The sequence below is a fragment of the Carcharhinus amblyrhynchos genome, chromosome 4 (assembly GCF_965287045.1).
Source record: "Carcharhinus amblyrhynchos chromosome 4, sCarAmb.v2.hapA, whole genome shotgun sequence".
NCBI lineage: Eukaryota > Metazoa > Chordata > Chondrichthyes > Carcharhiniformes > Carcharhinidae > Carcharhinus > Carcharhinus amblyrhynchos.
In genome coordinates, this window is record NC_137327.1 from 139,778,127 (window position 1) to 139,794,169 (window position 16,043).

The 16,043-nt window shown below is 45.1% G+C and overlaps 1 protein-coding gene across 1 annotated transcript in view; it reads right to left on the reverse strand.

The window, feature by feature from the left end:
* Positions 1-16,043, reverse strand: part of pabir2 (PABIR family member 2) — a 115,599-nt gene that overhangs the window by 38,870 nt on the left and 60,686 nt on the right. The window contains exons 4-6 of the mRNA XM_080187963.1: positions 9,231-9,274; positions 8,442-8,496; positions 1,896-1,988 (exon numbers count right to left, since the gene is read on the reverse strand). Coding sequence (XP_080044089.1) covers positions 1,896-1,988; positions 8,442-8,496; positions 9,231-9,274 — 192 coding nt within the window. The remainder of the gene's footprint in view (positions 1-1,895; positions 1,989-8,441; positions 8,497-9,230; positions 9,275-16,043) is intronic.

Sequence of the window (16,043 nt, forward strand, 5' to 3'; positions counted from 1 at the left end):
TGTGCCTCAGGGATCTGTTTTGGGGCCACTGCTGTTTGTAATTTTTATAAATGATCTGGATGAGGGTATAGTTGGATGGATTAGTAAATTTGCTGATGACACCAAAGTCAGAGGTGTGGTAGATAGTGAGGACGGGTGTCTTAGTTTACAGGGGGACTTGGACAAGTTGCAGAGCTGGGCCGAGAGGTGGTGGATGGAGTTTAATGTGGAAAAGTGTGAGGTAATTCACTTTGGCAGGAATAACAGATGTGTAGAGTATAGGGCTAACGGTAGGACTCTGAATAGTGTGGATGAACAGAGGGATCTAGGTGTATGTGTACATAGATCCCTCAAAGTTGGGAATCAAGTAGATAGGGTTGTTAGGAAGGCATACGGTGTCTTGGCGTTTATTGGTAGGGGGATTGAATTTAGGAGCTGCAGCGTCATAGAACATAGAACACTACAGCACAAACAGGCCCTTCAGCCCACGGGTTGCGCCGATCACATCAACATCTACCAATCCATAGACCTATCTATAACCCCCAATCCCATTAAATTCCATATATTCATCCAGAAGTCTTTTAAAAGACCCCAGCGAATTCGCCTCCACCACCACTGACGGCAGCCGATTCCATTCACTCACCACCCTCTGAGTGAAAAACTTACCCCTAACATCACTTCTGTACTTGCCTCCCAGCACCTTAAATCTGTGTCCTCTCGTAGCGACCAATTCAACCCGGAGAAATAGCCTCTGAGAATCCACCCAATCTATTCCTCTCAACATTTTATAAACTTCTATCAGGTCGCCTCTCAACCTTCGTCTCTCCAGGGAAAAGAGTCCCAGCTCCCTCAACCCAACTTCATAAGGCATGCCTCCCAATCCAGGCAACATCCTTGTAAATCTCCTCTGTACCCTTTCAATAGTTTCTACGTCCTTCCTATAGTGAGGCGACCAGAACTGCGCACAGTACTCCAAATGAGGCCTGACAAGGGTCTTATAAAGTTGCAGCATTAACTCCCGATTCCTAAACTCAATCCCTCGATTAATGAAGGCCAGTACACCATACGCCTTCTTGACCACATCCTCCACCTGCAAGGCCGATTTAAGAGTCCTGTGGACCCGGACCCCAAGATCCTTCTGCTCTTCAACACTACTAAGACTCCTGCCCTTGATAGTGTACTCGTTCATCCCGTTGGTTCTGCCAAAATGGACGACTACACATTTATCCGCGTTGAAGTCCATCTGCCACTTCTCCGCCCAGTCCTGCATCCTATTTATGTCCTGCTGCAACTTTTGCCATCCTTCCAGACCATCCACAACACCACCGACCTTCGTGTCATCAGCGAACTTACTTACCCATCCCTCCACTTCCTCATCTAGGGCATTTATGAAAATGACAAACAGCAAGGGTCCTAGAACAGATCCCTAGGGCACTCCACTGGTGACTGACCTCAATGCCGAAAAAGACCTATCCACAACCACTCTCTGCCTTCTGCAGGCAAGCCAGTTCTGGATCCACAAGGCCAAAGGCCCTTGGATCCCATGCCCAGTCATGTTGCAACTGTACAAGACTCTGGTGCGGCCGCACTTGGAGTATTGTGTGCAGTTCTGGTCCCATTATAGGAAGGATGTGGAGGCTTTGGAGAGGGTGCAGAGGAGGTTTACCAGGATGTTGCCTGCATCGCCCCGCTCTACCCTATTGCCTCAATTCTCTTTCAAACTCCGATTTCTGTACAATAATTGGGATGCAAATACCAGGAGCATTGAGATCAGTATTATCCATATGACATCAAACTCCTGCTCAAGTTGGTTTCTTCACAATGACTTCCCATTAGGGAAGCTAGGTTCACTCTTTGAAAAATTACAATACTTTCTCTTTCTGACCAGAACAAGTTACTTGTGTAATGACTCCTACCTTCCCGATTCCTCTGGTTGGTGAAGGAGCTGGTGACACTGGAATGAAGTCAATACGCTTTGGCGAGGCAGATTTATCCAGGTCATTGTCACTCTGGGTGAACAGAACAACACTCGTTCTCAATTACTTTAGCAAAGAGCAGGCTCGAACACAGTTCAATATTCTACTTGGATGAGATGGCAATAATTAGGTTGCAGCACATACATGCTCTCTATATTACAATATAAGTAGAGTGGGTGAAAGTGAGGGGGGCATAGATGGGGACTGCAATGCACGGCATTGTGGGGGTGGGGCGGAGCAGGGTTTGAAATGCGTATACTTTAATGCGAGGAGTATTCGCAATAAAGTGGATGAACTTGCAGCGTGGACCAGTACCTGGGACTTTGATGTTGTGGCCATTTCAGAGACATGGATAGAGCAGGGTCAGGAATGGATGTTGCAGGTCCCGGGGTACAAATGCTTTAGTCGGAGTAGAGAAGGAGGTAGAAGGGGGGGTGGGGTAGCATTATTGGTCAAGGACTGTATCACAGTGTCAGAGAGGAAGTTTGATGAGGACTTGTCTGTTGAGGTAGTATGGGCGGAGATTAGAAATAGGAGAGGAGAGGTCACCCTGTTGGGAGTCTTTTATAGACCTCCAAAAAGTTCTAGAGAGGTTGAGGAAAGGATTGCGGAGACGATCCTTGTTAGGAGTGAAAGTAATACGGTAAATGTTATGGGGGACTTTAACTTTACTCATGTTGGTTGGAATTGCTATAGCTCTAGCTCGTTAGAGGGGTCAGTTTTTGTTCAAAGTGTGCAGGAAGGTTTTTTGACTCAGTATGTAGATAGGCCGACTAGAGGTGTGGCTATATTGGATTTGGTGCTGGGTAATGAGCCAGACCAGGTGCTAGACTTGGAAGTTGGTGTGCATTTTGGGGATAGTGACCACAATTCGATTACGTTCACCTTAGTGATGGAAAGGGATAGGCATGAACCTCGGGTCAGTAGTTTCAGCTGGGGGAAGGGTAATTATGAGGCTATTAGGAGAGAATTAGGAAGCATTGGTTGGACTAGGAGATTACAGGGACTGGGAACGTCCGAAATGTGGAGTTTTTTCAAGGAGCAGCTACTGCGGGTCTGTGATAGGTATATCCCTGTCAGGCAAGGAGGATTTGGTAGGCCCAGGGAACCATGGTGCACTAAAAAAGTTGATTCGTTGGTTAGGAAGAAAAAGGAGGCTTATGTTCGGATGAGGCTTGAGGGCTCAGGTAGTGCATTAGAAAGTTTTAGATTGGCTAGGAGGGAGTTGAAGAGGGAGTTAAGAAGGGCTAAAAGAGGACATGAGATGACTTTGGCTGATAGGATTAAGGAGAACCCTAAGGCGTTTTACAGGTATGTCAAGAACAGAAGGTTGGTTAGGGCAAGATTAGGGCCAGTTACAGACAGTAGAGGGAAGTTGTGTGTGGAACCGGAAGAGATTGGAGAGGCGTTGAACCAATATTTCTCTTCGGTGTTCACGCAAGGGGACATGAATGTAGCTGAGGAGGACACTGGGGTGCAGGGGTGTAAAATAGATAGTATTGCAGTTGATACGGGGGATGTGCTGGATATTTTAGAGGGTTTGAAAATAGACAAGTCCCCTGGTCCGGATGGGATTTACCCTAGGATTCTCTGGGAGGCAAGAGAGGTGATCGCGGAGCCTCTGGCTCTGATCTTCAGGTCGTCGTTGGTCTCTGGTATAGTACCGGAAGATTGGAGGACAGCAAATGTTGTCCCATTGTTTAAGAAGGGGAGAAGAGACTTCCCTGGGAATTATAGACCGGTGAGTCTTACTTCTGTGGTGGGTAAGGTTTTGGAAAGGATTATTAGAGACAGGATTTATAGTTATTTGGAGAGTAATGAATTGATTAGAGACAGTCAGCATGGTTTTGTAGCGGGTAGGTCGTGCCTTACTAACCTTATCGAGTTCTTTGAGAAAATGACCAAAGAGGTGGATAGGGGTAAGGCAGTTGACGTGGTGTATATGGATTTTAGTAAGGCGTTTGATAAGGTTCACCATGGTAGGCTTCTGCAGAAAATGCAGATGTATGGGATTGGGGGTGATCTAGGTAATTGGATCAGGAATTGGCTAGCAGATAGGAGACAGAGGGTGGTGGTTGATGGTAAATATTCGTCATGGAGTTCGGTTACGAGTGGTGTGCCTCAGGGATCTGTTTTGGGGCCACTGCTGTTTGTAATTTTTATTAATGATCTGGATGAGGGTATAGTTGGGTGGATTAGTAAGTTTGCTGATGACACCAAAGTCGGAGGTGTGGTAGATTGTGAGGAAGGGTGTCATAGTTTGCAGGGTGACTTAGACAGGTTGCAGAGCTGGGCCGCGAGGTGGCGGATGGAGTTTAATGTGGAGAAGTGTGAGGTAATTCATTTCGGTAGGAATAACAGATGTGTTGAGTATAGGGCTAACGGGAGGACTTTGAATAGTGTGGAGGAGCAGAGGGATCTAGGTGTATGTGTACATAGATCCCTGAAAGTTGGGAATCAAGTAGATAAGGTTGTTAAGAAGGCATACGGTGTCTTGGCGTTTATTGGTAGGGGGATTGAATTTAGGAGTCGTAGCGTCATGATGCAACTGTACACAACTCTGGTGCGGCCGCACTTGAGTATTGTGTGCAGTTCTGGTCCCCACATTACAGGAAGGATGTAGAGGCTTTGGAGAGGGTGCAGAGGAGGTTTACCAGGATGTTGCCTGGTATGGAGGGGAGATCCTATGAGGAGAGACTGAGAGATTTGGGGTTGTTTTCGCTGGAAAGAAGGCGGCTAAGAGGGGACCTTATTGAAACATATAAGATGATTAGAGGTTTAGACAGGGTAGATAGTGATAGCCTTTTTCCCCGGATGGAGAAAGCTAGCATGAGGGGGCACGACTTTAAATTAAGGGGGGGTAGTTATAGGACTGATGTCAGGGGTAGGTTCTTTACCCAGAGGGTGGTGAGGGACTGGAATGCCCTGCCAGCTGCAGTTGTAAATGCGCCTAGTTTGGGGGCGTTTAAGAGATCTGTGGATAGGTTTATGGACGAAATGGGATTGGTTTAGATTAGTGGGTTAGTGTTGTTTTTTTTTTAAAAGCTGGTCGGCGCAACATCGTGGGCCGAAGGGCCTGTTCTGCGCTGTAATGTTCTATGTTCTATATAATGCAGTAAAGGCACTCATTGAAACTAACATTCTGTCCAATTCACAGTCCCCTCACAAGCAGTTTAAAGAAAATATAGCAAATCTATCATCTTCAACAGATTGCATGGAGAACACAGGGGTTACTACAACTGTCCCCTCAGTGAGGTACAGTTACATTATTGCTGTTTGTGATATATATATATATAAATGATTTGGAGGAAAATGTAACTGGATCGATTGGTAAGTTTGCAGACAACACAAAGGTTGGTGGATTTGTGGATAGCGATGAGGACCATCAGAGGATACATCAGGATATAGATTGGTTGGAGACTTGGGCAGAGAGATGGCAGGTAAAGTTTAATCCAGACAAATCTGAGGTAATGCATTTTGGAAGGTCTAATACAGATAGGAAATACACAGTAAATGGCAGAACACTTAGGAATATTGATAGGCAAAGGGATCTGGGTGTACAGGGTCACAAGTCACTGAAAGTGGCAATGCAGGTGGAGAAGGTTGGCAAGAAGGCATACGACATGCTTGCCTTCATTGGCATTGGTACTGAGTTTAAAAAGTGGCAAGTCATGTTGCAGCTTTATAGAACCTTAGCTAGGCCGCACTTGGAATATAGTGTTCAATTTTAACATAGAACACCACAGCTCAAACAGGCCCTTCAGCCCACAAGTTGCGCCGATCATATCCATATCTCCCAGGCCTATCTATAACTCTCAATCCCATTAAATCCCATGTACTCATCCAGAAGTCTCTTAAAAGACCCCAACAAGTTCGCCTTGACCACCACCAACAGCAGCGGATTCCACTCACTCACCACCCTCTGAGTGAAAAACATACCCCTGACATCTCCTCTGTACCTACTCCCCAGCACCTTAAACCTGTGTCTTCTCGTAGCGACTATTTCAGTCCTGGGAAATAGCCTCCGAGAATCCACCCTATCTATACCTCCCAACATCTTATAAAGCTCTATCAGGTCGCCTCTCATCCTTCGTCTCTCCAGGGAGAAAAGACCGAGCTCCCTCAACCTATCCTCATAAGGCATGCCACCCAATCCAGGTAACATCCTTGTAAATCTCCTCTGCACCCTTTCAATAGCTTCCACATCCTTCTTGTAGTGAGGTGACCAGCACTGCGCACAGTACTCCAAGTGGGGTCTGACTAGGGTCTTATAAAGTTGCAGCATTATCTCCTGACTCCTAAACTCAATCCCTCAATTAACGAAAGCTAGTATACCATATGCACAGGTTTAAGGTGCGGGGAGGAAAGTACAGAAGTGATGTTAGGGGTAAGTTTTTCACTCAGAGGGTGGTGAGTGAATGGAATCGGCTGCCGTCAGTGGTGGTGGAGGCGAACTCGCTGGGGTCTTTTAAAAGACTTCTGGATGAGTATATGGGGTTTTATGGGATTGGGGGTTATAGATAGGTGTTGATGTGATCGGCGCAACTCGTGGGCCGAAGGGCCTGTTTGTGCTGTAGTGTTCTATGTTCATATGCCTTCTTGACCACATCCTCCACCTGCGAGGCCAATTTAAGAGTCCTATGGACCCATACCCCAAGGTCCTTCTGATCCTCTACATTGCTAAGAGTCCTACCCTTGATATTATATTCCTTCATCCCACTGGACCTGCCAAAATGGACCACTACACATTTATCTGCGTTGAAGTCCATCTGCCACTTCTGCGCCCAGTCTTGCATCCTATCTATGTCTAGCTGCAACTTCTGACATCCCTCCAGACTATCCACAACACCACCAGCCTTTGCAACATTGGCAAACTTACCAATCCATCCCTGCACTTCCTCATCCAGGTCATTTATGAAAATGACAAACAGCAAGGGTCCTAGAACAGATCCCTGGGGCACTCCACTGGTGACTGACCTCCATGCAGAAAAAGACCCATCCACAACCACTCTCTGCCTTCTGCAGCAAGCCAGTTCTGGATCCACAAGGCCAAAGCCCCTTGGATCCCACGCCCTCTTACTTTTTCAAGAAGTCTTGCATGGGGGACCTTATCAAATGCATTGCTGAAGTCCACATAAACCACATCCACCGCTCTTCCTTCATCAATGTGTTTAGTCACATTTTCAAAGAACTCAACTAAGCTCGTAAGGCACGACCCGCCCTTGACAAAGCCGTGCTGACTACTTTTGATCATACTAAACTTCTCTAAATGTTCATAAATCCTGTCCTTCGGTATCCTCTCCATCAACTTACCAACCGCTGAGGTCAGACTCACGGATCGGTAATTTCCCAGGCTATCCCTGTTTTCTTTCTTGAAAATAGGAACCACATCTGCAATCCTCCAATCCTTTGATCGCCGCATTACCAGAGGGATGTGGAGGCTTTGGAGAGGGTACAGAAAAGATTTACCAGGATGTTGCCTGGCATGGACGGCATTAGCTATGAGGATAGGTTGGAGAAACTTGGTTTGTTCTCACTGGAGCGACGGAGGTTGACGGGAGACCTGATACAAAATTATGAGAGACATGACAGAGTGGATAGTCAAAAGCTTTTTCCCAGGGTGCAAGTGTCAATTACTAGGGTGCATAAGTTTAAGGTGCGAGGGACAAGGTTTAAACGAGATGTAAGAGGCAGATTTTTTATAGAGAATAGTGGGTGCCTGGAACTTGTTGCCAGGGGAGGTAGTGGAAGCGGATACGATAGTGACTTTTAAGGGGCATCTTGACAAGTACATGAATAGGATGGGACTAGAGGGATATGGCTTCTGGAAGGGTAGGGGGTTTAAGTTAAGTCGGGCAGCATGGTCGGTGCAGGCTTGGAAGGCTGAAGGGCCTATTCCTGTGCTGTAATTTTCTTTGTTCTTTGTTCTATTATCACCTCAGTGAGATACACAAGTACAATCAGTTTCTTCACTGACAAATTAAGTTGATTGGCCATGCTAAATTGCCCCTTAGTGTCAAAGGGATTAATGGGTAAGTACATGGAGTTAAGGAGATAGGGCCTGGGTAGGATTGTTGTCACTGCAGGCTCAAGAGGCCGAATGGCCTCCTTCTGCATTGTAGGTTTCTATGATTAAACTGTACACTGTACACATTTTTTAAGTTGTACATCCACTTAGTTTACAATCATTTGGAGTTTGTGCGCCACTTTTATTGGACACTGCTCACAAAGCTGTGTCCATGATGAAATCACGTGGTCTGGATTAATTGGTCAATTTATTCCAAGAGATTGAAGTAAGAAACGCTCAAAGGTTTTTTTTCCTGCCATGTCTGATCACAATTGGAGATTTTACAGATACTGAAGCAAGAACTTTCTCAAGGAGCACGTCACTCCATCAGAGAACTGGAATCAGCTGTGGTTAGAACCACCTATGCGAGTTGAATAACTAAGGATATTTCTCATCATGTACATTGATTGATCACTCACCAGGTTCAAGCTCTCTTCCCATGAAACACTCATCTGCATTGCTGCCTGTACTCCCCTGTTTAAAACACAAATTCATAATTAACATGGAAAGTCCAGAGACTATTAATTGGTGTTAAGAGGGGGTAATATATATATTCTACATGAAATGTGAAAACACAAAACAGAGCAATAGCAAAGTATTAATTCAGCAATAAATGCCACTTGTAAAACACCTTCCCTTATGTCACAGTTAGCTATGAGGAGAGATTGGATAAACTGGGGTTGTTCTCCCTGGAGTTGTTCTCCCTGGAAAGATGGAGAAGGAGAGGTGACCTGATAGAGGTGTGTAAAATTATAAAGGGCATAGATAGGGTGAACAGTGGGGAGCTTTTTCACAGATCGGAGGTTACAAACACAAGAGATCACAAGTTCAACGTGAGGGGGGGCAAGGTTCAACCGAAGTCGGGGGAACGTATTTTACACAGAGGGTGGTGGGGGCTGGAATGCGCTGCCAAGCAAGGTGGTTGAGGCGGACACACTGGGATCGTTTAAGACTTATCTAGATAGCCACATGAACAGACTGGGAGTAGAGGGATACAAATGAATGGTCTAGCTGGGTGCATGAGTGGCGTAGGCTTGGAGGGCCGAAGGGCCTGTTTCCTATGCTGTATTGTTCTTTATTGTAGCTGCGCTAAGTAAAATTTTTTTGAAATAGAGGCCAGCTAGAATATCCAAAAATATAGTTGCAAACTAACAAATGGCGCCAAAGGTTCAGACTTTGATTCTGAAGAAATACTGCTCCGATCTTACCTCTCATGGGCTGTCTCTCTGTTCATGAGATCCATTCCTTCTTCCTAGTCAAAGAAAAATCCAAGCACTGGAGTCAATTTTGGTACCAGGATTAAAACGGGGGTTAATGGTGCAGGATTGCAAGCAAAATCTATAATAAAGTGATCATTTTATACAGGGCAGTCTGCAGTTTTGAGCATGTATAATCACACTTCAGGCTTCACAAAGTTGCATAAAAAATTCCATTGTATATGAACCTGTCCTGTTGGTCTAACAAATTTAGTTGAATTTTCGAGGACGTGACTAGGTGTGTCAATGAGATCACCTGAAAGGTAGTGCAAAAGTCATCGACTGTTTTGCGGATCACTGCTGACTGACAGGTCAACCATGTAACCCAGATGCTACCTCGAGGACTCTAGCTATATGCATAGAGAAACACAGAAGATAGAAGAAGGAGGAGGCAATTTGGCCCTTTGAGCCTGCTCCGCCATTCATCACATTCATGGCTGATCGTCCAACTCACTAGCCTAATCCTGTTTTCTCCCCATAACCACTGATCCCATTCGCCCAACTGCTATATCCAGCTGTCTCCTTAATATATTCAATGTTTTGGCATCAACTACTTCCTGTGGTAATGAATTTCACAGTCTCAACACTCTTTGGGTGAAGAAATGTCTCCTCACCTCCATCCTAAATGTTCTACCCCGAATCCTCAGACTGTGACTCCTGATTCTGAACACGCCCGCCCCCCCCACCATCGGGGACATCCTCCCTGCATCTACCCTGTCTAGTCTTGTTAGAATTTTATACATCTCTATGAGATTCCTCCTCATTCGTCTGAACTCCAGTGAAAACAACCCTAACCTAGTCGATCTCTCATACGTTCGTTTTGCTATCCCCAGAATCTATCCTTTTTCCCTTTGAACCACTGACTTCTAATCATTGCAGAACTCCTTTATTTTTATTTATCATTGTTGAGTGTGTTTGCATGAGTGTACTTTCACATTTCATATTACATGTTAATAAGCTTTGCTTTCCTATTCAACAAGACTCATTTTATAATAAACTAATAATTCACATAGAACATATAGAACAGTACAGCACAGTACAGGCCCTTCAGCCCTCAATGTTGTGCCGAGCTACGTCCAAACCCAAGATCGAACTATCCCACTCCCTATCATTCTGGTGTGCTCCATGTGCCTATCAATAACCGCTTGAAAGTTCCTGAAGTACCCGACTCCACTCTCACAGCAGGCAGTGCATTCCACATCCCAACACCTACCTTGGACATTATTCCTACATCTCCCACCACGAACCTTATAGTTATGCCCCCCAGTAACAGCTACATCCACCCGAGGAAATAGTCTCTGAACGTCCACTCTATCTATCCCCCTCATCATCTTATAAACTTCTATTAAGTCACCTCTCATCCTCCTCTGCTCCAAAGAGAAAAACCCCAGCTCCCTCAACCTTTCCTCATAAGACCTACCCTCCAAACCAGGCAGCATCCTGGTAAATCTCCTCTGCACTCTCTCCAATGTTTCCACATCCTTCTTATAGTGAGGTGACCAGAACTGAACACAATATTCCAAATGTGCTCTCACCAACATCTGGTATAGTTGCAGCATAAGCCCACGGCTCTTAAACTCAAACCTCCTGTTAATAAACACTAACACACTATAAGCCTTCTTCACGGCTCTATCCACTTGAGTGGCAACCTTCAGAGATCTGAGAATATGAACCCCAAGATCTCTCTGTTCCTCCACATTCCTCAGAACCCTGCCTTTGACCCTGTAATCCGCATTCAAGTTTGTCCTACCAAAATGAATCACCTCGCACTTATCAGGGTTAAACTCCATCTGCCACTTTTCGGCCCAGCTCTGCATCCTGTCAATGTCTCTTTGCAGCCTGCAAGAGCCCCCTACCTCATCCACTACTGCACCAATCTTGGTGTCATCAGCAAATTTACTAACCCACCCTTCAGTCCCCTCTTCCAAGTCATTGATAAAAATCACAAATAGCAGAGGACCCAGCACTGACCCCTGTGGTACACTGCTGGTAACTGGCCTCCAGTCTGAAAACTTCCCCTCCACTGCCATTCTCTGTCTATGAGATAGCCAGTTACTTATCCAATGGGCCAAATTTCCTTCAATCCCACACATCCTTAGCTTCATGAGCCTCCCATAGGGAACCTTATCAAACGCTTTACTAAAATCCATGTATATGACATCAACTGCTCTACCTTCGTCCACATACTTAGTTACCTCCTCAAAGAATTCAATTTAATTTGTGAGGCAGGACTTACCCCTCATGAAACTGTGCTGACTATCCCGCATTAAGCTGCATCTTTCCAAATGGTCATAAATCCTATCCCTCAGGACCTTTTCCATTAACTTACTGACCACTGAAATAAGACTAACTGGCCTATAATTACCAGCATCATTCCTATTTCCTTTCTTGAAGAGAAGAACAACATTTGCCACTCTCCAGTCCTCTGGCACAATCCCCGTGGACAGTGAGGACCCAAAGATCAAAGCCAAAGGCTCTGCAATCTCATCCCTTGCCTCCCAAAGTATCCTAGAATATATTCCATCTGGCCTAGCGGACTTACCAACCCTCAGGTTTTTCAAAATTGCTAATACATCTTCCCTCAGAACATCTACCTCCTCCATCCTATTAGCCAGAATCACACACTCATCCTCAAAAACATGACCCCTCTCCTTAGTGAACACTGGAGTAAAGTATTCATTCAATCCTCACCTATCCCTTCTGACTCCATACACAAATTCCCACTACTATCCTTGACCGGCCCTAACCGCACCCTGGTCATTCTTTTATTTCTCACATAAGAGTAAAAAGCCTGGAGGGTTTTCCTTGATCCGAGCTGCCAAGGACTTCTCATGCCCCCTCCTAGCTCTCCTCAGCCCTTTTGTTTAAATTTGTGGTCAAGTGCTCATTTTGACATGGATCAGGAAAGCTCATTCTTGGCCGTGAAGCTAACTGGAAATACCTCTGGAGTACTGCACTGCACTCCTGAAGGATATTGTTTTGAGTATGGAGTTCAGAAAGTGACATGGGACCAAAAAAAGCAGCAGATTGATGAGTAAGCCCTGGTGAGTATTTTCAATTTATTAAAGTAATTCATTGCTTAATATTGAGGTAGGGATGAATTTACTAGGCTGATACCGGAGTTGAGGGGGTTGAGCTATGAGGAGAGGCTGAATAAACTAGGCTTGTACTCGTTAGAGTTTAGAAGAATGAGGGGAGATCTCATTGAGACGTATAAGATGATGAATGGGATGGATAGGATAGAGGTGGAAAGACTCTTCCCGCTCAAAAAAGACAGTAGGACTAGGGGGCACAGCCTCAAGATAAAGGGGGGGCAGTTCAGAACGGAGTTGAGGAGGAACTTCTTCACTCAAAGGGTGGTGAATCTCTGGAATTCTCTGCCCGTTGAAGTGGTGGAGGCTGCCTCGCTAAATATTTTTAAGAAGCGGGTTGATTGGTTTTTGATAAGAGAGGGGATTAAGGGTTATGGGGAGAGGGCGGGAAAGTGGAACTGAGCCACGACAGATCAGCCATGATCTTATTGAATGGCGGGGCAGGCTCGAAGGGCCAGATGGCCTACTCCTGCTCCTATTTCTTATGTTCTTATGTTCTTAAAAGCAGCACAGAATAGTACTGTACAATTGTAATGTATGTGTTTGAGAAGAAACAATGTTCCTAGCTAATGTAAATAAGCCCCCTAGCCGATGTAATTTTTTTTAAGCTAATGTAATTAGCTTAATGGAGCGGGATATCGTGGCAGGAGACTTCAGACCCATTACATGCTCCTCCTGGGCGTGCGGGAAATGTGCCAAATGCAGCTTCTAGCTTACATGATCAAATTTTTCAAGGAGGTGATGAAGTTACTTGATGAGAGTAGGGCAGTGGACATTGTCTACATGGACTTCAGTAAGGCCTTTGACAAGGTCCCTCATGGCAGACTGGTGCAGAAGGTGAAGTCGCACAGGATCAGAGATGAGCTGGCAAGATGGATAAAATACTGGCTCGGTTATAGAAGACATCGGGTAGCAGTAAAAGGGTGCGTTTCTGAATGGAGGGCTATGACAAGTGGCATTCACAGTAAGAAGTCTCACAACACCAGGTTGAAGTCCAACAGGTTTATTTGATAGTAAACCCGTAAGCTTTTGGGGTTTGCCCCTTCGTCAGGTGAGTGGAGAACTCTCCACTCCAGTCCAACGCCAGTATCTCCACATCATGACAAGTGGCATTCCTCAGGGATCGGTGCAGGACCTTTGCTGTTTGTAATATGTATAAAGAATTTGGAAGAAAATATAACTGATTTGATTAGTACGTTTGCAGATGACACAAAGGTTGGTGGATTTTGTACAGCAAGGAGGACTGTCAGAGGATACAGCAGGATATATATCAGTTGGAGACTTGGGCGCAGAGATGGCAGATGGAGTTTAATCCGGACAAATGTGAGGTAATGCAGATTGAAAATATATAGTAAATGGCAGAACTCTTAAGAGTATTGATAAGCAAAGGGACTGAGTGTGGCAACATGGGTGGAGAAGGTAGTCAAAAAGGCATATGACATGATTCCCTTTATTGGTCAGAGCATTGAATTTAAAAATTGGTAAGTCATGTTGCAGCTTTATAGAACCTTTGTTAGGCCGCACTTGGAATATAGTGTTCAATTCTGGTCACCACACTACCAGGATGTGGAGACTTTGGAGAGGATACAGAAAAGATTTACCAGGATGTTGCCCTGGTATGGAGGGCATTTGCTATGAGAACAGGTTGGAGGAACTTGGTTTGTTCTCACTGGAACGACAGAGGTTGAGGGTGCCCTGATAGAAGTCTACAAGATTATGAGGGGAATGGATAGAGTGGATAGTCAGAAGCTTTTTCCCAGGGTGGAAGAGTCAATTACTCGGGAACAAAGGTTTAAGATGCAAGGGCAAGGTTTAAAGAAGATGTACGAGGCAAGTTTTTTGTTTCACATGGAGGGTGGTGGGTGCCTGGAACTCACTGCCGGGGGAGGTAGTGGAAGCAGATACGACGATGAGTTTTAAGAGTGACGACTGGGCAAATACATGAATAGGATGGAAACAGAGGGATATGGTCCCCGGAAGAGTAGGGGGTTTTAGTTCAGTCGGGTAGCATGGTCAGTACAGGCTTGGAGGGCCAAAGGGCCTGTTCCTGTGCTGTAATTTTGTTTTAACTGAATTTCAGAGCTGGTGCTGCAGGCGGACTCACTGTGGACCATCTGAGATACTGAGCAAGTTGTAGATAACATGTTTAGCAAGACTGTCACACTGCAGGCGAGGATTCCACAAGCAGAAAGGGAATGGGTGATCATCAGGAATAGGAGAAGACTCAGGAAGTGAGTATAGAAGACCTTTGCGGCCCTCTGCCTCTCAAACAGATATACCACTTTGGATATTGCTGGAAGGATGGCCTCTCAGGGAAAGTCGAGCAGCCAAGTTCACAGCACTGTGAGTAGCTCTGCTGCCCAGAGAGGCTATAGTGACAGGGGATTCAGTAGTTAGGGTTGAAGGCAGACATTCTGTAGCAGTAAATGTGAATCAAGGATGGTATGTTTGCTCCTCGGTGCCAGGGTCCAGGATTGTCACGGAGCACAGGTAGGGCATTCTGAAACGGTCAATCTAAAAATGAACATCTGATGACCAAGTTTCTTCAAGAAACAGCAAAATTATTAGTTTATTATAAAATGAGTTGTTGAATAGGAAAGCCCAATGGCCCTTGTACACATTGGTACATGACTCAGGTAAACTAAGGGATGAGGATCTGCAAGCTGAGTAAAGGCAGTTAGGAGATAAATTAAAATGCAGGACCTCAAATGTAGTAATCACAGGATTACTCCCAGGTCCACGTGCTAGCAAGAGCAGGAATAAGAGGATAGACTAACTAGGATAGGCATGGCTGGAAGGATGGTGTAATCAGAAAGGATTCAGATTCTTGAGGTGCTGGGACCAGTTCTGGGGAATGTGAGATCTGTACAAACTGGATGGGCTGCACTCAGGCACAGCGAGGACTTTTGTTAGTTGTGCTGGGAAATATTTAAACCAGTATGGGATATGTGATCCCAGGAATAGGTTCAGATAGGTCAAAATCAGATCAGGAAAATGGAAGTAGAACATTAGTTACTGATGTAGAAGATGTAGTGACAGACTTGAAACTACAGGAGAAACAATGTTTGAAAAGTATCCAGAAATTGACAGGGTTAAACTGTTAATACTTCAAAGCAAGCAGTATTATAAGCAAGGCAGATTAGTTAAGGGCACAGATAAACATATGGTAGCACAATGCCACTGCTATAATGGAAACCTGGCTAAAGGAGGCAAACTTGGCAGCTCAATATCCCTGGTTACAGAGTCTTCAGACTTGATAGAGTCGGAGACAAAAAAGGAGGGGGCATAGCACCAATGACTAAAGAATCAATTTCAGTTGTGAGAAGGGACGATGTACTAAAACAGGTCAACAAATGAGGCTTTATGGATTGAGTTTAGAAATTAAAAAAAGAGTAGTCACATTACTAAGAATATACTACAGACCCCACAAATAGTGAAAGGAAGATTGATTTTCTGCCTGTGAGCAAAGGAGGGCAATAACAGTAGGAGACTTTAACTATCCCAATATCATCTGAGGCTCAAAAAATTCAAGGGACACTGAGGGAGAAAAAGTCATGCAATCATAGAATTATAGAATCCCTGTAATGCAGAAGAGGACATTTGGCCCATTGACTCTGCACCAACTCTTTGACATAGTATCTTACCCAGGCTCTCTTCCCCTGCTCACGCTCAC